At 49.0% G+C, this 25,589-nt stretch overlaps 2 protein-coding genes across 7 annotated transcripts in view; both read right to left on the bottom strand.

Annotated features, from left to right (window-relative positions):
* Nucleotides 1-30: 30 nt before the first annotated feature.
* LOC128852272 (uncharacterized) lies at nt 31-3,053 on the bottom strand. 2 transcript variants are annotated; one of them, XM_054067788.1, is made up of 3 exons: nt 2,626-3,053; nt 1,570-1,621; nt 31-634 (listed from the first exon to the last, which is right to left on the bottom strand). In XM_054067788.1, the coding sequence occupies exons 1-3, from the start codon at nt 2,821-2,823 to the stop codon at nt 261-263; spliced, it is 624 nt and encodes a 207-aa protein (XP_053923763.1). In that variant the 5' UTR covers nt 2,824-3,053; the 3' UTR covers nt 31-260. The 2 variants fall into 2 exon arrangements, 1 of the variants encoding a protein (XP_053923763.1); XR_008450015.1 differs by lacking the exon at nt 1,570-1,621 and having other exon boundaries at nt 1,998-3,053.
* Nucleotides 3,054-3,062: 9 nt separating this feature from the next.
* Nucleotides 3,063-25,589, bottom strand: part of FBXO34 (F-box protein 34) — a 51,762-nt gene continuing 29,235 nt past the window's right edge. For 3 of the 5 annotated variants that reach the window (XM_054067785.1, XM_054067783.1, XM_054067786.1), the window contains 2 exons: nt 18,924-19,123; nt 3,063-6,457 (listed from right to left, as the gene is read on the bottom strand). In XM_054067785.1, coding sequence (XP_053923760.1) covers nt 4,267-6,457; nt 18,924-19,000 — 2,268 coding nt within the window. In that variant the 5' untranslated portion in view covers nt 19,001-19,123 and the 3' untranslated portion in view covers nt 3,063-4,266. Of the gene's footprint in view, nt 6,458-14,336; nt 14,501-18,923; nt 19,124-19,367; nt 19,441-25,589 lie in introns of those variants that run through there. The other 2 variants (XM_054067784.1, XM_054067787.1) reach the window with 2 other exon arrangements.

Raw genomic sequence — 25,589 nt, 5'->3', positions numbered from 1 at the left:
GAGTCTGCATCTTTTGAAGAGGGACCAATTAAAGCGAGAAGGAAGGGCTGTTTGTCAGCAAGAAAGCAGCAGGGTGACCCACCAGGCTGTGCTTTACCGGCTGCTGAGGGAGGAAGGAGAAACAACCCATCCTGCTTAATATTTTGTGGCAGCTGCCTTGTGGGGAGAAGCGAGGCCTCGTGCTCCCTGGCTGCTGCACATGCCGGAGCAGCCGGGAGCAGGAACGCAGCCTGAGTGCAAAGCCAAGCTTAGCTCCAAGCTCAGCTCACGCTCACCGGGCGCTTAGGTCTGTTCAGCCAAAGCGATGCCATCAGCAGGAGGTTCCATTCGCTGCCAGCCCTGGTTGGTGGCAGGAGGGCAGCCCCAGAGAGCCCTGGCCGTCCTCTGGGAATGCCAAACCCAGGCTGGGGAGGAAAACCAGCCCAGGGTGAAGCTGCAGCACCATTCGCAGCTTGCGCGAAGCGGGACTTGAGGTGGAGGTCGGATGCGTCGGCGCAGGTGTGAAACGACCCTTCCGGGGGGGCTGCATAAGGGCAGGCCGTGAGCTGGGGCCGCTGCGAGGGAGCTGAACTGGGGTAAAGCCTCGGGAGAGCGAGCGGGAAGAGCTGCTGGAGAAACGGGATGGAGCAAGAGCCTGCGAAAAACGGGGAAGGATGGTTGGTTTGGCCGTAAACAGTGCCAAATAAGGACAAATCATGCGACCCCTGAAGACCCTCATGATGGACTATGAAAGCGGGGGGGGGGCGGAAGGTAAAACACTAACGGTTGCTTAAAATTCAGTGGATTGTTTGCGTTTTAGTTCGGATGTGGGATGGGTTCGATTTAGGTATAGAAAAAACAGCGGAAAGAAAAGTGGATTAAAAGTTCCAACCTCAAGCCAAAAATTCCATCAAATATTAGGGGAGGGAAATTGAATCGGCTATCGGCATTTTGGGCTTTGGGGGGGGCGTTGGTAGGGGTGGAGAGCCAAAATGTCTTTCTTTGGTGACCCCAGTTTGCTTGTGGTGTGGGGTTCAGCGGAGGGGGAGTTCACCACCGCTCACCCCCCTTCTCCCTCCTTCTCCCCCCTTCCTCTGCCCATCCGGGGACCCCTCTCGAAAGACCACCCCAACCCAGATGGGGGGACGATGGGCCTTATTGTTTAACCGCTTTTGCACCAAAATGGAACCGAAATGTATAAAAGGGGAGGGGAGCCCGGACCAGGGGCGCCTCCGGCTGACGAGATTTAGCCCAGCGCTGCTTCCCTGCTTTGCAAAATCGAATACCTCATCATAAATCTTTTTTTTTTTTTCATAATAAACTTTTGTTTGATTTGATAAAAGATTTTGCATTGTTCAGTTTTGACAGAGCCCAACCGCAAACCTCAGCCCCGGGGTGGCTTTTCCAGGAGAACCCCCAGAGCTCAAGGAAAACTGGAAGCTTGTGGACAATGGGAATATTATCACTATTTCTTCCCAGGCATCTCTGGAAATCCAGCCCAGACACTCCCAGGCAGGGAAACCAAGCGCACAGCGCAGTCTTTACTCCTCAGTTCTTCTGAAAACGGGATTTTTTTTAAGTTTTAATTACCTCTTAGGAAAAGGAAGAATCCATCAGATCTTGGGTTCTCCCTGAACTGGCCCTTAAAGGAACAGAAAATCTGTACTTTGGAGGGTGGGGGAAGCTCACAGGCTGCTGGATACGGTGACATTGAGACCCAACCCTCTCCTGGATGAAAGCATTTGTTCTGGAAAACAATTTTGAGCAGCGGCGCTGTGCAACGGGGACAGTTCCGGCCAACAACACAATAAATGATGTATAAACCAGCCCGTGTTCCTCAGCCAGTGTGGGGGGAGAGCGGGGACAGGGCAGAGAGCGGAGCGTCCTCCGGATTTAACTGCTCCAAGCAAGAAAACAGCCCAAGGCTGTTATCTTAATCTCTTTTTAAACGAAGGTGACCAAAATCTCACACCCTGTTCTGAAAAAAAAATGACCTCATTGGGCCCTTATCGAGTTACCAAATATTTTCCCTCAGCCCAGCGCAGTTATCTCAAGTTTTCCAGAGTCTTGGGTGGGGGGTAGGAAAGCCATTTCTCCCCCCTCTTCCTTAATTGAAATGAAGCTGAAGGCCTTTGATGCTGATGGATTTAGCGAGACAATTCCTTCTCCAAAGCTGTTTTGCTGCTCGTCCCAGTGCAGCAGACGGAGCGGATTGAAGCTTGGGAGAAGCCTATGCCCCCGTTAGGAGAGTGAAGTGAGGAATTCATGAGGAATCCTGCTTTTCCTCTCCCTCAGCCACAGCCGATTACGAAGCCCCCACACCCTTCTTTTCGATTTCCAATGTCGTTCCTCCTGGTTGCAGGTCTGGTGCAGCGCGGAGGCGGCTGAGCAGCGCCGGGGGATGGGATCCCAACACCTCTGGCCGCCAAGAGAAAATATCATTTAAATCAGCCGTGAACATCCCGGGCTCAACCCCACATTTCAGGATGCAATGGCTCCGTTTTCTTTCTCTTAACGGAGAGAATAAAAGCATCTGCCTCCAAATGCCCTCTGTCCTCCCCGCTCCACGTGAACCCACCTCGGTGGAGGCAAAGGTGAGGGAGGTGGGAGGTTGAACCTGGCCGGGGCACCAGCAGCTTCCCTCACCCATCCACACGTCGCCGATCTTGCTCTAGAGGTCAGAATACGACAGGCTGGGGACACGGCTGCTCCATCCAGAAGCTCCTGCAAAGAATCCGTGCTCTCTCCCAGGTGCTCCCTTGGGATTCTCAGGGCAGAGGAGGATCCTGGGGGAAGGTGCCACCAGCTCACGTCAGGGATTTCATTCATTCTGGCTCCAACCATGATTTCCAGGAGGCCACAGGCAGAGAAACAGCCACGGCTTGAAGAGCAGGGACTTGGGCACAAGTGCTGCTCTCCGCTTCACTCCCTGTGGATTCAGTTCTGCTCCAAGGAACGGCTCCTGGGTTGTCCAGGGTACATTCCCAGGTTTCCAGACTCTGCACTCTGGGTGCCAGCAGGGCTGTAAAAGGAGACTGAAGCCCGGAACACGGCACTGCAGGAGAGGACGCGCTTGCGGAGAACTGCCCTGCTCAGCTTCCAGGAAAAGCTCAAGGAATTACCTCCAACACAAATGTTCACAACTCCTCGACTCACATCTCGAAGACGAGACGCCAGAGGCTGCGGCGGAACAGAGCAAAGAAAGGCAAGGCTTCTCTTAAAAGGGAGGAATTCCAGACAGAGCGAAGCCTCCAGCACATCACGGAGCCAACACAGCCCCGCTTTCCTCCTGCCCGACCCAGGCTCCATCCTCCAGCATCCCAGGCACAGGCGAGCGGCCGACACGAGTCGAGAAGCAGGACTCGAAGCACAGCATCCCCCTTTTCCAAAGTTTTACACACCTGGCACCCACTTCCCAGAGAAGAGGAGCCCTTGGGGAGCCTCTGCTGTGCACGCGGCCGACGGGAGGGGAAGGAAGAGCTGGAATTCCAGCAGGGAGTTCTCCAAGTCAGACAGGTTCGGGGTGTGCGGTTGTTTCTCTTTCTCCAGGAAGCACCCTGCAAGGCTGAAAGACATCACAGGACCGAGACCGAGCTCCTGCCACCGTGGTTTACAGTGTTTTTTATTTTGGGGGCAAAATCTGACAAGAGAAAGGCGGGTAAGGCAGTTGGAGAATGCACGTTTTATTTAAAGTAAAAAAAAAAACCAAACAAAAAAAAAACCAAACCAAAAATAAACCAAAAACCCACAAACCAACGAGACAGCAGGGGTAGGGCAGACAAAAACTTCTTATATTCTGACTATACAATAATATTCCTCTCTTTATCCACTGCCACACACTACTGTAATGGATCTGCTCTAGTCTAAATCATAAGGTTGTCCAGTTAAGTTGTCAGAAGACTCTTTAACCAAGGTGACCTTTACCTATTTAGAGTTTCTTCTCAGAAACATTCATATATTATACAGGATATACAGATTTTTTTTTTTTGAAACGAGACACTTAAAAACACACACAACTATAGCCGCAACACTATCGGAGCTGCATTGTAGTGATTACGTTGTTCAGCCAGCTGGAGACTCTATGTACAATTAGTTTTTATAGTGTTATTTACAGAGATGGACTAAAAGCTCTCTTTCATCTAACAGGTAAAGGCTCTCGGGTTTAAGTATGTGCAGTTTCATAGCCCTGTGAAAGAAAAAACACGACAATTATATACACTGTAAACAGCACAAGGCATGAGAATCGACTCCTACCCCCAAAGAATCTCGAAGGAAAGTGTATGTGCACTAATACTCCTCTTCCGCTTCGGCTCCTGCTCCTCTGGTTTTCTTATGGATCGCGCGGTTAAAGCTGTGGCAGGCGGGAACCCAGTGATTGTCGTGGAGCCCTAACTTACATCCCGGGATGCCCTTCTGAGACCGGTGACAGCACATCCAGTACCCGGGCCCATAGGGTAAAGCTTGACAGTAGGGTTTGGGATGCCACCGGCAGAGGGACACGTCCCCTTTCACGTACTTCTTCTTGCACTGCTTGCAAGGGTCTTCTCTGTAGCGGGGATCGCGCACCCAGCGCGAGTCCGCCGGGCGGATGTTGTAGTACTCGATGATGAATTTGAAGTAGTAGCAAGTGCATTTTAGGGCAACCAGGCTCCTGGTAGGAAGCAAACCAAAGATCTTCACTATGATGTGGTGAGGGAGGAAGGCCATATACTGCTGAGGCTCCAAAAGCTGCTGGATTTTAAACCTGGTCTCCAGAAAGTCATGGGAAACCTGCCTTTTTAAGCAGGAAGCATCAAGTACTTGCAAAGCCCCTTCCGTCGGAGGAACAGAAAGGGCGGATGGCTCCGGAGGGACAATGTTTCTCATGCATGATCTGTCAGATGCCAAAGCGTCCTCATCCTCATTTTGGGTTGCTTCTCCTGGCTTTCCTTGGGTGCTTTCCCGTGGTGGCTGCGGCTCATGAGCGGCAGACGGGTCAGCCTGGAGGAAAAAGAGCCTCCCTGGGAGCGGATCTTCACCAGAACTGGAGTTGGAGAGCTTCTCTTTCCTGCATCCTTTCTCAGTCTTGGTGATTGATATGCTGATGCACAAGGGCTCCTTCCTAGCAGGATGCAGACTCTGCTTTGGGAAAATTACAGGCTCTTTCGACGTACAATCAACAGTCGCGTTCTTGCTCTGCAAGGAATCCGGTGGTGGCCTGGCAGCGGCGGAACAGGCGGACAGCAGAGTTGTGGGAGGCTCAATTCGCATTTCAGAACCACTCCTGCCAGCCGTTATGGCCAACACCGCATGGGCAAGTCCCGAATTCACATTCCCCATCTGAGTATCCAGCCCAGAAGAAAAAGGCTGCCGTGCAGAGGCAGCGCCATCCCACAACCCAGCATCACCCAGAGTGCCGCACTGTCCTCCGTATCCCCCCTCTGCCACCCCTGCCTCCTCCAAGCCATCGCCCTGAGCCAGGACCCCCGAGGAGACCTTCCCCACCTCTCCCTCGGGCTGGGTGCCGTTCGCCAGGAGCACCCTCCCCACATTTCTGCGGAAGCTGTTGTTCCGTGAGAGGCTCCCGGCCTCCCGCTCGCTCTGACGCCTCAGGCACTCCGATTCCAGCTTGGCCACCATGTCCAGCACACGCATGGGCTCGCTCTGCTGCTGGTCACCATTGCCGCAGGGTCCCCTCTCCGCAGGTACCTCACACGCTCCGACGGAGGAGAAAGAGTCTGAGCTGGGAAGCGCACCTTTAGGCTGAGCGCTCAGCCTCGTGGTAGAAGCGGGTGTGCAGGTTTTAGCGCAGTCCACCAGTAAAGCACTTGCTCGTTGCTCCAGAAAGGCCACCATCTCTATCACTGAGAGGGACCGGCCCGGGAACACGCCCTCACTGTTATCATTCACGTAATGAACCGAACAGTGCTCGATTCCGCAAGCAAAAGGCTCTGGCTGGGAGCACCTGGCATTCGCCTCCCTCATTCTTTCCAGTTGAATTTTGGCTTTTTTAAGATCTACTGATTTTTTCCTGCGCTTCGCCGTCCTTCCGTCGATGTCCCACGTGCTTTTGATTTTCATGGAGCCCAGACGGTTGTTGCTGCTGCACTGCTGGGCTGCAAAGAACGCGATCTTCTCCTTAGTGTTGCCAGGTTTCACTACAGCCCAGACATCCAGCGGCCCTTCCCCTTCTTCTCCCTGGTGGATCGTTGCAGACAGGGCGTTCTTCTTTTCCCTTGCGCTCGGAGTATCTGCTGGACCTTTCCCAGTCATATTGCACATAGTATTTGGATAAATAATCCCCAGGAACTTTCGAGATGGAGCCACAAGGGGGGGTTTTGGGAAAACGCTCAGTTTGGTGCAGTTATTGGTGCATTTTTCCTCTTGTGCTGACCTCTGATGGCTCATAGGTGGACCTCTTAGGGAGTCCTGGCTTATTTCTGGAGATCGCTCTTTCTTCTGTAACTTGAGATATGGCTTTAAGTGCATACCAGAAACCCTGGAAAGACAGAAAGGGAAGAAGTTTTAGTTGCAAAATACCCCTGCCTGGAATCAGAGAAGGTGGCCCAGAGTATTATAGAATCATTTGGTTGGAAAAGACCTTTGAGATCATGAAGTCCAACCATACCTGTCCACTACTAAACCAGATCTCTGAGCACCTCGTCTACCCGTCTTTTAAACACCTCCGGGGTGGCGAGTAGGCACCAGCATGACTCCTACTCTACATCCAGCAGCCCACATCTCAAAAGGAATCACACAAGAAAGAAAACGCAGCAACTAGGCTGCAACATCCACCCTCGGAGAACATCTTGCAATAGGATTATAATCTTACAGATAGCAAGGATCTTCCCATTAGAGAAATCTGTTTCCAGAGAGTTGCAAGGAGAAATCCTAATGTTTAAGTTTTATTCATTGTGTGAGCACAGCTAGAAGTCTGTCCTAGAGTTAAGAGTCATCCTTCTGGCTGTTTGTTCCTTAATCCAGCTGTAAAGCACATATGGATCCAAGGCTTTATAATGATTTTAGACAACACAGAGAGAGAGACAGAGAGAGACGGAGAGAGAAATATCTTCTTTTCAGTTGATAAAGTACAGTTAAAGCTGAAAAGGGAAATTAGAATCACAGAATCATTTGGTTGAAAAAATATTTGAGATCATCGAGTCCAACTGTACCTGTTGACTACTAAACCAGATCCCTGAGCACCTCATCTGCCCATCTTTTAAACACCTCCAAGGATGGGGACTCCAGCACCTCCCTGGGCAGCCTCTGCCAGGGCCCGAGAACCAACCCTTTCAGTGAAGAAATTTTTCCTGATGTCCAACCTGAACCTCCCCTGGTGCAACTTGAGACCATTTTCTCTTGTTGTATCACCTGTCACTTGGGAGAAGAGCCCAGCACCCACATCACTACAACCTCCTTTCAGGCAGTTGTAGAGTGATAAGGTCTCCCCTCAGCCACCTTTTCTCCAGGCTAAACAGCCCCAGGCCGCTCAGCCGCTCCTCATAACCCTTGTTCTCCAGACCCTTCTCCAGCTCCGTTCCCCTCTCCGGACATGCTCCAGCCCCTCAATGTCCTTCTTGTAGTGAAGGGCTCAAAACCAAACCCAGGATTCGAGGTGTGGCCTCACCAGTGCCAAGGTACAGAGGCACAATCCCTTCCCTGCTGGCCACGCTATTTCTGATCCAAGCCAAGACGCCATTGGCCTTCTTGGCCCCCTGGGCCACTGCTGGCTCATGTTCAGCCGCTGACACTCAGCACCCCAAGCCCTTCTCTGCCAGGCAGCTTTCCAGCCACTCTTCCCCAAGCCTGGAGTTGCACGGGGTTGTTGTGTCCCAAGTACAGGACTCAGCACTCGGCCTTGTTGGACATCATACCGTTAATTAGCAAGGTTAATTATATCCGTCAGAGATCCCAGCAGGTATCTCACCTCCTGAAACCACCCAAAATGAAACCTATTCCTTACTATATGAATAATGGCAACTTAGGAATGCTTTCCCACAAAGGTCCTTACGGAGATGCTCTCCCAAAGTGACAGAAGCATCGCATAGCGTCAGAGAGAACCTCTCGCGAGGACGTGTTTTACGGTTAAGAATTTAAGAGCTGTGAAGGAGAGGCTCAGAAGCTGCTGAGAGAGCAGCAGCCGCACTCCTGTGACAGTCCCAGGCACTCGGCTCCCCCTGGCTCTTCACAGAGATCTTCCATTCAAAGCTCAAACACGCGGAAGCCCAGGGCACAGCCTCATAGGGTGCCGTTATCGGGAGACATCAGGCTCTTCTCCCAGGAGTGTTGCATAAGCACATCACAGAACTAACTATAGATTATGTTTCCATGGTAATCGCTGAATTATTACATTAAAAGGCCTCCTTTTTGAAACAGGGATAATCCATGCTTGCTCGTTCAAGTACGGCAGGGTCAATGCCACATTTATCATGAGCTGATACGGACACATCGAGACACTGAATGTGCTTCCCTTAACAGCCACCACCAAAACAGTTGCTTTGGTATTGCATCGCTAGCCTAAAACCAGTTTTTGATTAAAAACCTCATGCCTTAACATCCATAAAATTGAACAAATTGACTGTTGTAACACCTGCAGTTAACACACGCGGTAGGTTTGTATCAGACAAACGCAGGCCGAGTCCCACTGGAGGCTCTCCTGCCACGCCGCAGAACAACCAGGACACACACTGACCTAGAGAGAGTGCAGGATAAGGGGGACATCTGTAACAAGCTGACCAAGAACACACATAGAAGAGATGTATGAGCAACCTGGAGTGCAGCTCGGGGACCTTCCATGCAGCCCTGCCCCATGGATCACCCAGGGCTGCAGAACCTCCAGAGGAATCCACGGCACAACAAAGAGCTGAGCCAGAGAGGACTGAGCCCACCTAGAGAGCAAGGTCAAAGAATCATGGAATGGTTTGGGTTAGAAGGGATCATAAAGCCCATCCAGTTCCAACTCCCTGCCAGGGCAGGGACACCTCCCACTGGTTCCAGTGCCTCAAAGCCTCATCCAACCTGGCCTTGAACACCTCCAGGGATGGGGCAGCCACCACTGCTCTGGGCAACCTGGGCCAGGGCCTCACCACACTCACAGGAAAACATTTCTTCCTAAGATCTCATCTCAATCTCCCCTCTTTCAGCTTCAAGGCGTTCCCTCTCATCCTATCCCTGCACTTGTGCTTGGCACTGCCAACACTCGAGGACAACACTCAGCTGGGCACCGCCTGAGCCTGTCCCGGCTGAGGAAGCCTCCTGTGCTCGAAGCAGCCATCCTGCTTAACCACCGCTTTCCCTAAGGCTTTGGTTCCTCCTTCTGGCCCGAGGAATTTGGGGATGGGTGACAAGTGCGGGCAGAGAGGTTTTGGGAAGGTACATCAAGAGGAAGGGCTTCCTTCTTTTTACAAGCATTCACGAGGCCCAGGGGACCCGTTCGGTTCTATGCAGCGCTTGCAAGGCTGTGAGGCAGACACCAGAAAGGATGCTGTTATGTTCTCTTCCCTTCTTGATCCTACAGGAAGGTCATCACCTTGCTCTTGTAACCACGGCACCAAAATCATCTGCACTTCACCTACAGACAGTGGGGAGGAGAGAGCTCCCACACTGCAGCTACGCCTGCATCATCCCTGGCTTAATTCTCTCCCCATGCCTCCAACATGCTAATTCCAGCTCTTGTTGGAACTGGGTCACCTCCCAATTTAGTCTCCTCTGCAAAACGCGACCGAGCTGTTTTGTTTGCCTTCTCAGTTGGCTGCTAAACACTAAAATAATCCGATAAAAATAGAACGTTAGGGTGCTGAAGCAGATGAATAAAAGAGAATGGGAAATCAAAGCTGCTGTAGTTTGCTTCCGACTCAATTTTCCATAGGGTCTGCCTCATCTTGGTGGTACAAGGAAGCAGGGCCAGGCCACCAATGCTCAGAGCCGAGCGCAGAAGTGCAGCAGGGGAAGAATTGCATCAAGGTGCTGCAGGGAACGGTATCTCCAGCCCTGCCTTCCCCATCCAGACTGGCCTTCAGGAATGGTGCTTTTCAGGCTAGAGAGAAGCTGCGACGCCTGCCCACCACCGTTCCCTGGGGAGAAGAGGTGAATACAATTAAATACATGACTTTGCACGTTGATATCTCCAGAGCGAGGAGCAGAAGATCCGATTTCATTCAGGAGTTTATACACCAGGGTGTTTGAAAGATGAGCTGAACACGTTTTAAAAAGGCTCTTTCTTCAAGAAGCTTTCAGGAATCCAGCAGGACAATGGGTTCAACACCCTTCATTAAGAGAAGCTGCAAACGAAGGCGAGACCAGGTATTACACGAATGTAAACAGGACCAAACTGGTTAACCCGCCATGCGGAGAGGACATGTTTAGCCAGCACGGTTGGTTCAGCTGCTCCCGGCTATTTCTGGTCTATGGAGAAAGACAAAGGGCAGAGTTATGCCTCACCTATTAGGGATTTCTCATTTGAGGTTATATTTCCTCCCGTGTTTCAGTTAAGACACTGGCTCGGCCAACAATACCATTTAAGGTTGAAAAGTTCTAATTTACATAACAAAATGATGCCTTAGTCAGAAGTTTTACTGCCAGAATAATTGCTTCGTTTGAATTCAGTGTTTAGTTTGTTGCACGTTTAAATTAATCCAAATTGAAGGAAAACCTTCATCTTGTAACTTCAGACAGCTCCAGGGCGCTGCTAACCCCACGTGCCCAGCTGAATCACAGGGCCGCTTGGGTTTGAGCAGTGGGGAAGAGGATTTCCATTTTCAAAGGGATGTTAGTGATGGATCTTAACCGAAACAGAAAACAAACCCAACCAACCAACCCACTCCACACACGCTTTGCTGTGAATATTAAATAAAAAGAACTTTTAGGCAAACAGAGCTTCTTCCCTGCGCAGCAGCAGTAGATTTCATTTCTTAGAACATGTTTGGAAGAGACCTTAAAGCCCATCCAGTTCCACCCCCTGCCATAGGCAGGGACACCTCCCACTGGATCAGGTTGCTCCAAGCCCCATCCAACCTGGCCCTGAACATTTCCAAGGATGGGGCAGCCACCACTTATCTGCTCCAATTCCAAGAAGCAGAACAAGGCTCCCCAGCAGAAACTACAAGAAAGTTGGGGAGGGCCTTTTTTCAAGGGTCTGTAGTGATAGGACATGGGGGAATGGCTTTAAATTGGAAGGGGGAAGAATTAGATCAGACATTAGGAAGAAATTCTTGGTGATGGCTTTAAATTGGAAGGGGGAAGAATTAGATCAGACATTAGGAAGAAATTCTTGGTGATGAGGGTGGGGAGGCCCAGAGCAGTGGTGGCTGCCCCAACCCTGGAAGTGTTCCAGGCCAGGTTGGATGGGGCTTGGAGCAACCTGATCCAGTGGGAGGTGTCCCTGCCCATGGCAAGGAGGTGGATCTGGATGGGCTTTAAGGTTCCTTCCATTCCAAACCATTCTATGAAACCGCTTTGATGATGAACCAGAGCCCATTCCTCACCACCACCCAACCCACCTTATTCGTGTCAGACTTCAGTGCTGACGAGCTGAGAATCGCGGCGGCTGCAGCTAAGTTTTTAAATATTTAAAACCACCAAAAATAGTTGTTAAGAGGTGAAGTCACTGAAAATTTCCATGATACTTAATTCCAGAATAATTGTTTGCTTTCCTCCACCCTTTAAGTTATCAAGCTTTCTAATTTTATCTTTACAGACAACGGCTCCTCAGAAGTTCACAGAATAAGGTTTTCAAACGTGAACGTGTGGGTTTGAATTGCTGATAAGAGCAATTCTGCCAGGAATGATCGGCACTGAAAGAACCAGCAGCGCTGCCTTTAAACAGTTATTCCATCCTCAAGCTGACGAAATAAAAAGGCCAGGTTTTTTTTCTATTTCTAATCAGCCGTGTCTGAAAAACAGGATACTTGCACTTCTGGAATGACACTGCTGTTTTTACAAGCTGTAACTACAGCTTGTTTCCACTACGGTTTTATCAAGTTGGTTACTACACAGGGTCGATATAAAAATCTCTGCCTTTATACAGGCACAAACCCCCTTCTCCCCATGGGAGGGAAGGTGCTGGGCCAAGCTGGGCAGGCTTTTTTTTGCATCCTTTTGCATTTACAGATCTTCTGAATCACGACAGCCCCCCAAAAAATAACATATTTCCTTTGGTGGAAGCTCCAAAGTTGGAGGAAAAACTGGTAGAAAAGGCTCAATGTTCACAACTCCTTTCTAGAGTCCACAAGGAGTCTACACATAGAATCACAGAATGCTTTGGGTTGGGAGGGACATTTACAGGTCATTTAGACCAACATTGCTCGCTGCACCCGCGCCATGGATTAGGCTAGACATAAGGAAAAATTTCTTCACCACGAGAGTGGTGAGACATTGGCCCAGGTTGCCCAGGGAAGCTGTGGCTGCCCCATTCCTGGAGGTGTTCAGGGCCAGGTTGGATGGGGCTTGGAGCAACCTGATCCAGCGGGAGGTGTCCCTGCCCATGACAGGAGGTGAACTCGATGGGCTTTAAGGTCCCTTCCAACCCAAACTATTCTATGAGTCTATGATTCTCACAATGCCCCATGAAGGCAAATGATTCCCCCTGGCCAGCAAGAACAGCAACGACAGTGTAATCTGCTCAAAGAGCACATCCACGCTGTAAGGTTTCTGGGCAAAGCACCCAAAGGTTTTATTAAGGGGAAAATTTCAATCGAAACCCTAAGGTTTCCTGTGGATTCTTTCTGGTAAACACAAACTCCAGCCGACAGGAGTTGCGAGCATTGCTGACTGCACGAGCAGCGCCAACACCAACTCTGAAAGAACCCTCAGGACATACTCACACAAGGCAGGAGCCAAGAGGAAAAAAAAAAAAAAAAGGAAAAACCCAACAACAATAAAAACCCACACCAAGCATAACCGCTGGCGAGGCATTCCTCCTCCTTGGCATCCCATTGCTCCATCTGCAGAGCTTAGCTCCTCCGTAAAGGACACCAACAATTAAGAAGGACTGAGAACTGAGCACAAGTTAAACTACGGTCAACCACTTGTTATTTCTGGAAGGGGCCCTTTGGGCTCGATCTCCAGTACCATTTCCATCCCCTCTGCACCACCGGGGCAAGGCAAAGCAGACGGAGAGCTGCTTCAAAGGCATTCCATGGATTCTACCGGGGCGGGAAAGTCCCAGCCGAGCAGCCGGGATGGACAACGCTCTGCTACTCACTGGAGCTTGTTCTGGCACGTGGCAAGCATCCAAGCTTGGAGCAAGGCGGGTTGGGAAGGAAGATACTCCAGACCAGGGGCGGGTTAGGCTTGAACAGCTGCAGAGGAATCCAATTTCTGGAAAACCCACTCCCTTTGCAGCAGTAACTTCATAATAAAGCAACTGCTCCTGACCCACCTCCCAGCGTCTGTGAAACGGCCTCTTGCATCAGTCAGAGAGCAAGCAAGGATTATCGTGAGCTTTGAATGGTTTTAAACTAAGGGAAGGTGGATTTAGACTGGATATAAGGAATGAATTTTTCACAATGAGGGTGGTGCGGTACTGGCACAGGTTTCCCAGGGAGGTGGTGGAGGCCCCATTCCTGGAAACACTCAATGTCACGTCGGATGGGGCTCCGAGCAACCCCATTGACTTGAAGATGTCCCTGCTTCTGCAGGGGAGTTTGGACTGGATGGACTTTAAAGGTCGCTTCCAACCCAAAGCATTCTATGACTGTGATTTGGATGTAAACAGAAGGTATCCAACTGCTGAAGCAGCGCTCCCCGTGTGAGCGGCCAGCGGGAACAGCCCAACATGTGGGACAGAGCCAGCCCAAGAGAGCTGAGGAGCCGCATGCAAAACAGGTGCCTAACTCTTAACTCTGGATTCCCCCACCTCTTGTTCATCCATGTCAGGTGTTGAAATAACCAAGCCTTGGGGCAGACGACAACCAAATAGAGCAGAACTGAGGAGAAGCTGTAAACTCATTAAGGTTGGAAAAGAGCTCTAAGATCATCCAGTCCAACTGTCACCCCCCAACACCGCTGTGCCTACCAAATCATGTCCTGAATGGCCACATCTACAAGCTTTTTGAACCCCTAAAGGGATGGAGACTCCACCACTGCCCTGGGCATCTTGTTCTGATGCTTCACCACTCTTTCAGTAAAAGAAACTTTTTCTAATATCCATTGCCTTCGTGAAGCAGAGGTTGCCGGTGACAGATGGCACACCCGAGCCCCACACACAGACCACTCCAGTTTGAGGGCTCCCACCTGTTAATAAGTTCTGATCACATTTTGAAGTAAGCACACCCACCACTCGCCGTTCAGCACAAAGCATGGTTGCCAAAGTCACTTTCTGAATTTTACACGGGGACGAGTGCCATTGCTTTGCCAATCTTTTGTATAAAAGCACTTACCGTGAAGCGAGTGATGCAGAAGCGATTCTGTGTTGAGCCTGAGAAGCTCAAACCCCTGTTCCCCGCTTCCCAGACACGGGAATGACAAAGCAGAAGAGAACGAAATAAAGGTTTGGTATTCAAAGTTAGAAGCTGCTCCAAAACCGTTTAGCTCAAAGATGATGGGACAGCACACATGCTTGTGGTGGAACAAACTAAGATGAGAAAAAAATCACAGAAGGGCAGCAAGACAAAAAAAAAAAAACCAAAAAAAAAAAAAGTAGCGATTTTATAAGGGCTACAAAGAAACATTGAACTGTTTGGGTTGGAAGGGACCTGGAAGCCCATCCAGTTCCAGCCCCCTGCCATGGGCAGGGACACCTCCCACTGGATCAGGTTGCTCCAAGCCCCATCCAATCTGGCCTTGAACACCTCCAGGGATGGGGCAGCCACCACTGCTCTGGGCAGCCTCACTCACAGCCTCCCCATCCTCACAGGAAAACATTTCCTCCTGAAATCTCAACTAAATCTCCCCTCTTTCAGCTTATAATTCTTCCCCCTCATCCTCGCCCTGCACTCCCTGATCCAGAGCCCCTTCCCAGCTTTCCTGGAGCCCCTTTCAGTACTGGAAGCTGCTCTAAGGTCTCCCCAGAGCATTGCATTCTCTTCTCTTCTCCTTCTCTTCTCCTTCTCTTCCCCTTCTCTTCCTCTTCTCTTCTCCACAGAGCAGCACAGATAAGTGACATGTTTCTGTATGAAAATGTTCCATCTTTCTTGATTTAAAATTTCTTTTCTAATTTATTAACTACAAGAGGACCAAAATCTTTCTAGGTATCATGGCACAACACATTTCTTCAAAGAGTTAACGAATCAACACAGAGCGATGCTATTTAGTCTTCATTCCTGTGCATACATAATAAGAACACATGAAAGGTTGTTGAAATTAACCTTGGACTGCACTATCATTAAGAGACTCGGAGTTCAAAAGAGAGAACAAGCAAAAGTAGATCTGAAGGGAAGGCACCAGGTTGTTCTTCTGAAACTCAAGACTGAACGGAACTGGTTCATGAAGTCAGCTGCACTGCAGTGCAGAGGACCTCACTGCAGACAGCACAACCTGGCAGACATTCACCAGGGGTCAAGAAGGTGTTTTTGTTATTAAGAACGCATCCCAAACAAGTACAGAAGAAAATCCAACGGAATACTGCCATCCAGAGGGACCCGGACAGGCTGGGGAGGTGGGTGTGTGCAAACCTCACGGCATTCAGTAAGGCCAAGTGCAGGGTTCTGCACCTGCGTGGGGACAATCCCAAGCACAATTACAGGGTGGGTGGAGAGCAGCCGTGAGGAGAAGGACTTGGGGTGTTGATGGATGAGAAGCTCAACAAGAGCCACCAATGAGTACTTGCAGCCCAGAAACCAACCAGGTCCTGGGCTGCATCCAAAGCAGTGGGACTAGGAGGGCAAGGGAGGGGACTCTGCCCCACTGTTCTGCGCTGGTGAGATTTCACCTGGAGTCCTGTGTCCAGTTCTGGAGCTCGCAGCAAAGGAAGGACATGGATCTGTTAAAGCAAGTCCAGAGGAAGCCACAGAGATGATCCAAGGGCTGGAGCACCTCCCATACAAGGACAGGCAGAGAGTTGGGGTTGTTCACCCTGGAGAAGAGAAGGCTCCAAGGAAACCTTACAGCAACTTCCAGTACTGAAAGGGGCTCCAGGAAAACTGTGGAGGGCCTCTTGATTAGGGAGTGGAGGGAGAGGATAAGGGGGAATGGGTTTAATCTGAAAGAGGGGAGATTAAGATGAGATTTTAGGAAGAAATGTTTTGTTGTGAGGGTGGGGAGGCCCTGGCCCAGGTAGCCAGTGGTGGCTGCCCCGTCCCTGGAGGTGTTCCAGGCCAGGTTGGATGGGGCTTGGAGCAACCTGATCCAGTGGGAGGTGTCCTTGCCCAGGGCAGGAGGTGGAATTGGATGAGCTTTAAGGTCCCTTCCAACCAACACCATTCCATGATTCTACAAATATGTTCCTTCTTCAAGAAGGATGCAAGAAGCATGTTTGAAGCCACCAATTCACATCACTTGAAAAGCTGTATCTTGGAGAGCAAAATTCTAGGAATGCACACGAGAACCAGTGCAGCATTGTCTTGGTGAAGGTATTTAAAACAAAGAAACAGTAAAAGGTTCTTCACTTTTGTGAGGAAGCACATGGAGAGAATAAGGGCTGCAAGCAAAGTCAAGGCAGAGATTAAGGCTAAGTACAGCACAAAATACTAAATCTGAGTTTGCATTGTTTTTCAAGAGGGGCAATAAGGGTGATCAGGAGGGCAAGAGCCCAGGGGTTTATTTGGACGAGAAGTTTGGCAGGGAAAGAATTAAAAAAACCCCATGAAAATTGTGAGGAGTGGCTCACCTCATTTTTAGAATCCAAAATAGACTCATAAACCACAGGCTAAGAAGCAAGATTTATAAACCTCTTGAAAGGCAACAATATGAGCTCATAAAACATGTGGCACCTTGGAGGTGGCACTGCAGGGGAGAAAGAGAAAGAAGAATTGCAGCCTCTCAGGGCCTGGTGGTCTGGCTTCCATACAAAGGTGCTCTGCAAACAAAGGATTAAGGTGACACAGAGAAAAAAGAAGAGGGAATAATTCAATATGCCAAACTAACTTGGAGGTTTTCAAAAAAGGGATCTTTTTAGACAAACGTACTACATCATCTTCACACGGACTTCAGAGGCACAAAGAGATTTACTGGTTAGGACAGATTGGCAGAGGAAGGGGAAAAGAGACAAAGGAGCTGGCTTAGCAGCAGACAGCACCAGGTGATGCTGGATAAGAAAGTACCAGCCTGGAAACCAAAGACGTGCCTCAAGAATCAGCCGTGGGAACACTCTGATTGTGTTAGGAATGACATCAGCACAAGCACTCCAGGCACACACCCAGAGCAGAAGGCATTGCCAGCAAGGCAGAGTCACAAGAAACAGGCAAGAGCTCGGAAATGCGGACAATGACGCACCAGAAAGCCGAACATTGTGATCTGGAGGTAACTTAGAAAGGTGTGTTGGGGCCCAGAAACACACCTATCAAAGAGGCAAGCGGAGGGGATTCTGTGATACAAGGTGTCCCTGCCCATGGCAGGGGGGTTGGAACTGGATGGTCTTTGAGGTTCCTTCCAACCCAAACCATTCTATGATTCTATTCTAAGGCAAAAAGCCCTCCTGCAAGATCTGCTCCAGAGTGCACCGTGACTCAGAGGGGATTCACCCAGATGAGAGTTGGGAATGATGACAGTAATTACTGAAGGAGCTACTGGATAACACTTGGGTCATTTAACACAACAAAGCCACAGCTGAGGGTACACAACCACATTTCACAGAATACAGCAAATGAGGTAAACCATGAAAAAATCAGAAGCAGTCCTTATGCCAAAAAAAAAACAGAGCACAAGTTCAAACAAGGGTATGAACTGGCATGAATCAAAAGAAAGCTCCTAATTCCACAGCAAGATCTGTCATAGAATCATAGAAACATAGAAATAAAGAATCATTAGGTTGGAAAAGACCTTAGAGATCATCAACTCCAACCATACTGTTGCTTCAGTAATGGTTTCATCTACAGAAGAAGAGAAGAAACAATGTGTTTTTAGGCTCAACTTCTAAATTTACAAAAGGGATGAGATACTGCTTGGGAAAGCCAGGAGCTGGGTGACCCAGGAAGTCTTTTCCAGTGCTAAATTACCAAGAGGCTAACACAGAGAGTGTATGCTGTCTGCACAGCCACAAAGAACAAAGGCTGAAGTTTGCTTTAAGCCCACACAGCTTTTGGAAAGCAGAAAGCTAGCTCTCTTCCTCCAGACTGAGGAAGTTTAAGAGTCTTGGTTTCACAAAAAGAAGAGGGGAAAAAAAGAGATACATATATTTTCAAGTAGCTTGAACTCAAGCAAACTGGCGTGTTCTTGCATTTGCATAAGGACAAGTTGTTCTGCACGGTGTTCCTATAACGAGACACAGTGAGAGGCGTTCACTTAATTGTCACATAAGCACAAGTGTTTGAAATCAATCGTGCATTTCTTCTTAATAAGAGACACAGGAGGGAGAGCAATACAAAAATCTGAGCTTAAACTAATCTAATTACTTACTCCATAGTAAGACAAACCGCAACAATGATTGCCAGTATTTCCACTTGCTTTAAGCTGACTGCCATGCAGGATGAGCCATTCTCCAACTCAGTTTTACTTCAAAGCCGTGTTCTCAAATTAATTTACAGCGAAACAACCCAAAGATTTCTCCAAGTACCATGCCAGCTGTAGTGAATCTGCAGTTGTCATTATCAAATCAAAATGTCAAAAAACATTTCTGCCCTTAAGCCATTCCAACAATTCATTTAGGATTGTCAAATCATTAAGGTTAGAAAAAGACCTCTAAGATTATCCAGTCCAACCGTCAGCCCAACACCACCGAGCCTGCTAAACCATGTCTCAAAGTGCCACTATCCGAAAGTAAAAACATAGAGCAAATATTTGAGCGGCATGCAAGACAATAGGAAAATAAGGAGAAGGCTAAATCGGTGCCAAATGCTTGACCACAGGTAAAGCAGCTGGTCTGTTCATACCGTTTGACTTGATGGAAGGTGGAGGATGTGGAGTTCAGCGGTTCCCTGTGGAGGCCAGCTCTGCAGGAACTCTTCATCGTCACTACCTCTCCAGCTAAGGCACGCCGTCACAGCCAGTCCATCCTGGGCTACGCGCAGGGATCCCCCATCAGCTTTCCCTGCCCTACACAGAGCTTCACCCTGTCTCTGCCACCTAGAAACTGAACAAACAAGAGGTAAGTAAGATCATCGCGTTCGAGTACAGCAGCGATGGAAGCACAGATGATCAGGACAAAGGAGCCTTCCTAAGAGAGAGAAAAATGCATGTGTATGCACACATATACAAAGAGATATATAAAGAAATATAAAAGAACTTAGCATCATCATGCCATTATTGCAGCTGCAGTTTCTGAACACCATTAAAACACCAATTAACACCTTCCAAAACAGCCTGTCTCCACATACCGTGCTTCTTCACCCCATACACGGCTGCAGCACTGCCTTGGCACCTCCTTTAGAACACGGCGTCTTCTGAGCTCTGTGCAAACAGGACGCACGAGACGTTTTTGCGTGTTAGCACCGCAGCAGGCTTTGAAGGGAAATCACTGTTAGCACTAAGATTTGATGCTGCCAGGACTTACGTTAGCGTTCTAATCAAAATAACGTGGTGGATTACATAAAGGACAAAACTCATGCCACCATGCAGCCTCCAAGCCTTGCGAAAACTGCATCACACGCAGATAAGGCAGCAGCTTTCACCAAAACAAAACTGTTCTGCAGTATCTCTCGTTCGCGCTAGGCTGCTGCCTTCTACGCCTTGTCCTTGGAGTGACACTGTTACCAGCGCTTTAAGGTACTCTGATGGTGAAAGAACAACCACCTTTGAGCTGGAACATAAAAGGAAGAAGTGACACAGCAAAACAGCCCTGGAAAAGCTCAAACAGCCAAGCCTGAGCTGCCAGCAGGTTGTTTTAAAGATCGTTTACTTCCTCGGTAGAGGACACACACAATGATGCTGTAATAAAGGAACGCCAATTGAAGATGCTGCTGTGCTGTGTCCCCAGGGGGATTCGTAATTTAGTGCAGCAGGTTCTTCTCTCCTTTCCAGCAGCTTTGCCCCGTGCTTCTGCCGCTGCCCTATCCCTGCAGCAGCATTCCCACAGCGCAGCCTGGCACAGGCACTCGCTGGAGGCTTGTGCTAGCTGGCAGCAGAGCTCTCGCAGAGATGAAGCCTCTTGCATCGCCTCCTTTGTGACACCTGTGAAAGACCAATTCTAGAGATAAGACTCCCACGCAGGAGGGCTCCTACCTATGGCTCGGTGGTTTGCAGCTCAATGCTGCCACTGAACATCCCTGGCCAGGAAAGCCTACTCTAGCTCATCGAGAAAGCGATGAAGGATGACTTTCCAGACAGGGAGAATGGAAATGGGTTTAGATCCAGCTGATTTGATGTCTTCTACAGCAAATTTAGACATTAGGAAGAAATTCTTCACAACGACAGTGGTGAGGCCTCATCCCTGGAGGTGTTCAAGGCCAGGTTGGATGGGGCTTGGAGTAACCTGATCCAGTGGGAGGTGTCCCTGCCCATGGCAGGGGGTTGGAACTGGATGGGCTTTAAGGTCTCATCCAACCCAAACTATTCTGTGATGAATTTCACCTTTCCTCTAGTGATGGTGAATGAGAGGTTAATCATTTGCCTACACTGGAGTAAGCAGGAGCCTAAAATAATATAGAAAATATTATATAAACACATTCCAGTCTTCATGAAATCTCCGGTGAGCTCCACACGAGGCATGGAAACACGTTGGCTGGAGAAGACAGAGGCATTGCACTGGCAGAGGATGACAGTGTCCCCTCTGCTCCATCAACTCAGAAAGACAGAGTTGTGCTGCCACGGGTAACAGCAGCAGTGATCGCAGCTCTGTAGTTAAACACCATTTTTGATAGCCTGTGAAAAGGATCTACCTGCAAGAGCAAAATCTGGGCACAAAAATCAGCCATTTCTGATGTTTTGTGGGCTGTAAAATACACATTCACAAGCAGCAATTCCAAGTAAAAAGCAGATGCCTAGTGCTTTATGAAAATCAAGTTAAACACAAAAATCATTACTTTCCCATGAACCATCAGGAAGAGGCACTGAAATTTTGACTTTTATCCAAGCTTTTGTCTGGCTTCCCCTCCTTGCTTTACTGACACCAGCATTTCAGACTCAGCAGGAGCTGTATCGCAGAAACATGATTATATCCACACCCAAATAAACGCAACCACACCAGTTCAGGAATGCCAGTTCCTGTTTCAATAGCTACAATTCTGTATATTCCTGGTTAGGAACACCACATGTTTTGTCCAAGTCCTCCTCCTTTGCAGATCAACTGAGAAGTAAACAACAAAAAGCCAGGCAAAAAAAAATTTGAAACCCTCTTGTTTGCAGTAACGAGCTTGAGAAGCAAAATCATGGAGCAAACTCGTTCAGGTCAGGGACAGTAAGAACCCCGATCCAAGCACAGGCTGCCTCTGGTGGGATGTCATAGAACCATGGAATCGTTAAGGATGGAAAAGACCTCCAAGCTCATCCAGTCCAGCCATCAGCCCAACACCACTGTGCCTACTAAACCACATCCCCAAGTGCCACGTCCACATGTTTTCTGAATGCCTGAATGGAGACTCCACCACCACCCTGGGCAGCCTCTGCCAGGGCTTCACCACTCTGTCAGTAAAGAAGTCTTTCCTCATATGCAATCCAAAGCTCCCCTGGAGCAACTTGAGGCCATTTCCTCTCATCCTATCGCTTGTTACTTGGGAGAAGAGCCCAGCACCCACCTCACCACAACCTCCTTTCAGAGAGCTGCAGAAAGCGATGAGGTCTCCTTATTGTTTAAGAAGGATCTCACACCTACAAAAGGGAAGCAAAAGCTGACAAAATAGGCAGAGACAAGTTCAGATGGGCACTGCAGCACAGATCCAAACACAGCTCCGTACAAAGCTCGCTTTTTCCTCTCCTCAAGCTGCCGGGCTATAGAAAAGAGCTGAAATAGACTATTAATGCCAGCAAGCTACTGACAAATTCCTACTGTGCAAGTAGTAAAAAGCCCTGCTTGTGAATTAAAAACAGGAAAGAAAATCAGTATCCAAGCTAACACAGCGATAGTTACTGCCTTTAACTACCACAGTGTGTTTCTTTACTCCTTATCAGTAGGTGCTGCAGCCGATTTTTCAGTTTAGCAGAGATCTGGGTACAGCCAGAAAACTGAAATACAGATGCAAAGAAAAATAAAACATTAAGAGGAAGTCAAAACCCTAATCTTGTTGTTCTCCCTTTCTGAAACCACCCCCAAACATATGCCTTTATACATAAGATGTGGGAAGGACGCGGATTTTGGCAGCCGTAAGCATCACGTCCTCTCGGCAATGGACGGCAGTTTGCTGAATGGTCCCACAAAACTCCCTGTCTTATCATGAGGTTTGGGAAAACAAATGTATTAACTCAGCTAGCACGGATGGGGGGACAAGGTCCTCCATCTGCGCAGCAACACACCAGGGCTTTGGTATTTTGATAGCTAAGGCTTTACTGCAAGAGCAAGTGTTTTTTAAACAGTAGCAACAGTAACTGATAAACAACAAAATCCAAAGGGTGGGCATATGCTTTCAGGATTTGCTTTCTAGGAAGGCAGCAGTGGCCTCAGGACCGGTCCAGAGCAGCAATCACCTCCTCGTAGAAGCTAGTTTGACCACCTCACCCATGCAGGGACAGATTTAGGATGCTCTGCAAGGCTAAATTTTAGGATGCTCCACAAGGGTCAAGCTCTGGGATGCTCCACGAGGGCCATCGCACTGCATCACAGTTGGGGACAGAGCATCAGCACACTCGGCGTGCAGAAGAAAGCGATGGCAAGCATTTCGGAGCAGAATTTGGAAGAGTCAATACCAAAGCGCAGTTGTTACGGAGGACAGATAATGCTTTAAAAGTAAAAACCCAGAGCTGAGGTCTTATAACAGAGATCTCCACGTGGGTTGTTTGTTGTTTTCTTGCAAAACCAGATTTCGCCTGCCCATTCCTCCACCGCTCAGCTGATGCTGAAGATATGAACACATGATTTGTGTCTCTAGAAGCATATTTCACCAGCCACGCAGTTCTGCTACCTCCCAGCCTATCCATCACCCCAGCTCTCCCTTCCTCCCCAAACTTTGACCCACGGACACTGATAATGGCATCAGACTCTCCAGCGCAAGAGGCTTTTGCAGAAAGCTCTCCCTAGTCCCGATGTTCACATTCCACAGTGACAACCAGTGATCCACAGCAGCTCCCAGACTGGGCTGGGCAGCAAGATAATCAAATCATGGAATCACAGAATCATTAAGGTTGCAAAAGACCTCTAAAATCATCAAGTAAAATCATCAGCCCAACACCACTGCGCCTAATGATGTATCCTGTCCTCAGCCTTGTAGACACCTACAGAAACACAACCCTTTCTTTTAGTTGTTCTCCATGTAATATTTACCTATTTTAAACCCCTTAAAGAACACCTTTTAACACTAAACTCACCAGCTAGGCTTTAATTCTTCTTTTTAATACAACAGTCTTGAGCAGAATAAGAGAAAAGAAGCCCATTTTAGCTAAAGCTTTCTTACAAAGAGTGTCAGAGTGACCTCACATTTCTGTTTCCACCCACTTAGAGCTGGCAACAAACCCTCACGTGTGACCAGGTATTTAGTAAAGACACTGATTCCAACTTAACGAGCATTAACAGATGCAAAGATTAATACCGACAATCCGATGAGATTCTCCGAGTCCCACGGAACTGCAGACGGGCCTTGTCACCTGCAGCAGGTGCCTACAGAAGCCACCACAGATGTCTCTCGCCCCACAAAACATCCTGCGCTCAACCTCCCTCCATTTAATGGTCCAAAGGTGTAACTGTGCATAGACGTGATGTTATCTCAGCTAAAAGAACAACCCTGCCACAGGGGCTCTAGCTGGAATGAACAAGAACAGCCTCGTTCATCTGCTTACGCACCAAAACCTGCTGGTACCACCTCCAGGCACCTGGAATCAGAGCTGGCCAAGCAGCAGGACCTCATCACAACCACCCTTGGCTCAATTAATAGAATCATGGAACGGTTTGGGTTGGAAAGGACCTTAAAGATCATCTAGCTTCAACCCTCCTACCATGGGCAGGGACACTTCACACTGGATCAGGCTGCTCAAAGCCCCATCCAACCTGGCTCTGAACATCTCCAGGGATGGGGCAGCCACCACTTCCCTGGGCAACCTGTTCCAGCGCCTCATCACCCACACTGTGAAGAAATTCCTCCTTACGTCTAGTCTAAATCTGCCCCTTTCCAGTTTAAACCCGTTCCCCCTTGTCCTATTACTACAAGCCTTTGTCAACAGTCCCTTCTCCAGCTTTCTTACAGCCCCTTCAGGTACTGGAAGGTCACTAATCAAATTTGCAACCAAATTTGCTCCAGCCCTTCTCAAAGCTCCACCAAGCTCTCGTCCACACCCTGGATAACACCCGACAGAGCAGTTATTTAACTGAAATCTGGAGATCCCATGCAAATTTGAGCTTTGGTATCCATGTCAGCAGGGAGTACATGGATGCTCCAAAACTGCGCAACCCCACAACCGTTTCAGTCATAGTAATTCCTGCTGTGACAGCATCTCATTCCTCTTTTCCACCCAGCCCTTCTCCTGTATCACCACTGGTTCTCACCTGATTTCTCACCTGAAGCAGCTCAAGGAGTTGAACTAGGAGAAAATTAACCCTCGAAGAGGCCATCTCCCTGAACCCATCTACCCCGGACTTGGCAGGCACCGGCAAAGCCCGGTGGGAAGAGGTTCTCAGAAACTCAGCCTGGACTCAACTGTCTCCAATCCACACCGTGAATCCTGCCAGGAAAGGTGTCTGCCACAAAGCGTGTTTTATCGTCTTTCCAGTCAGTGGAAAGGAACGCTTTTGAATGCACAGTGTGGAAAACAACAGTATTTTGGAAGCAGGGAAATAAGCACATAGGACTGTAAGAGAATGATTCTTTTGGAAGCAGGGAAATAAGCACATAGGGCTGTAAGGGAATGATTCTTGTCAGCTGCCTTAAACCACTGTTGAGACTGCAGCAAAAGCAGTGTCCTTCAACACCTTATCTCACTCTCACAAGCAGCCCAGCTGCGCTTGCTGCCCAGAGAGCTCACGCTGCAGTCTTGCTGGTAGGGAGAGCAGGGGCAGAACAATACCTTGGACCCATCTCAGACCCCAGAGTCTCGCCCTAAGCCAACTCGATTCCAGAACTTCTATAGAAGAAGCAACGAGCAGGCCCAGCAAAAAGCTATAAACAATAGTCTGGAAGAGGGGCATGGGCAGCAGTGTCCACCATCCTCGGAGAGAGAAGAAGACCGGAGCTCAGTTGGTGTCCTTGCACTTTTCTCTCTCTCTCTTTCCTCCTTTTCCTCTCCTTCTCCACCTCCCATATGAGGACAGGCTGAGAGAGTTGGGGTTGTTCACGCTGGAGAAGAGAAGGCTCCAAGGAGACCTTTTAGCAGCCTCCAGTACTGAAAGGGGACCTAGAAGGAAGATGGGGAGGGGCTTTTGATCAGGAAGTATTGTGATAGGACGAGGGGGAATGATTTTAAGCTGAAAGAGGGGAGATTTAGATTAGATATTAGGGAGAACTTTTTTACTTTGAGGGTAG

The sequence above is a fragment of the Cuculus canorus genome, chromosome 5, assembly GCF_017976375.1.
Source record: "Cuculus canorus isolate bCucCan1 chromosome 5, bCucCan1.pri, whole genome shotgun sequence".
Classification (NCBI taxonomy): Eukaryota; Metazoa; Chordata; class Aves; order Cuculiformes; family Cuculidae; genus Cuculus; species Cuculus canorus.
Note: the sequence above shows the minus strand (reverse complement) of the source record. Positions and strands in the feature narration are given on the sequence as shown.

Bases quoted from the DNA above. Each gene is read 5' to 3' on its own strand.
- LOC128852272 (XM_054067788.1), bottom strand. From the start codon at position 2,823: ATGGTTGGAGCCAGAATGAATGAAATCCCTGACGTGAGCTGGTGGCAC. The intron at 1,622-2,625 runs GTGAGGGAAGCT...TGTTCCTTTAAG, and splicing joins GATCGGCGACGTGTGGATGG to GGCCAGTTCAGGGAGAACCC. The intron at 635-1,569 runs GTAATTAAAACT...CGTTTTTCGCAG, and splicing joins ATTCTTCCTTTTCCTAAGAG to GCTCTTGCTCCATCCCGTTT.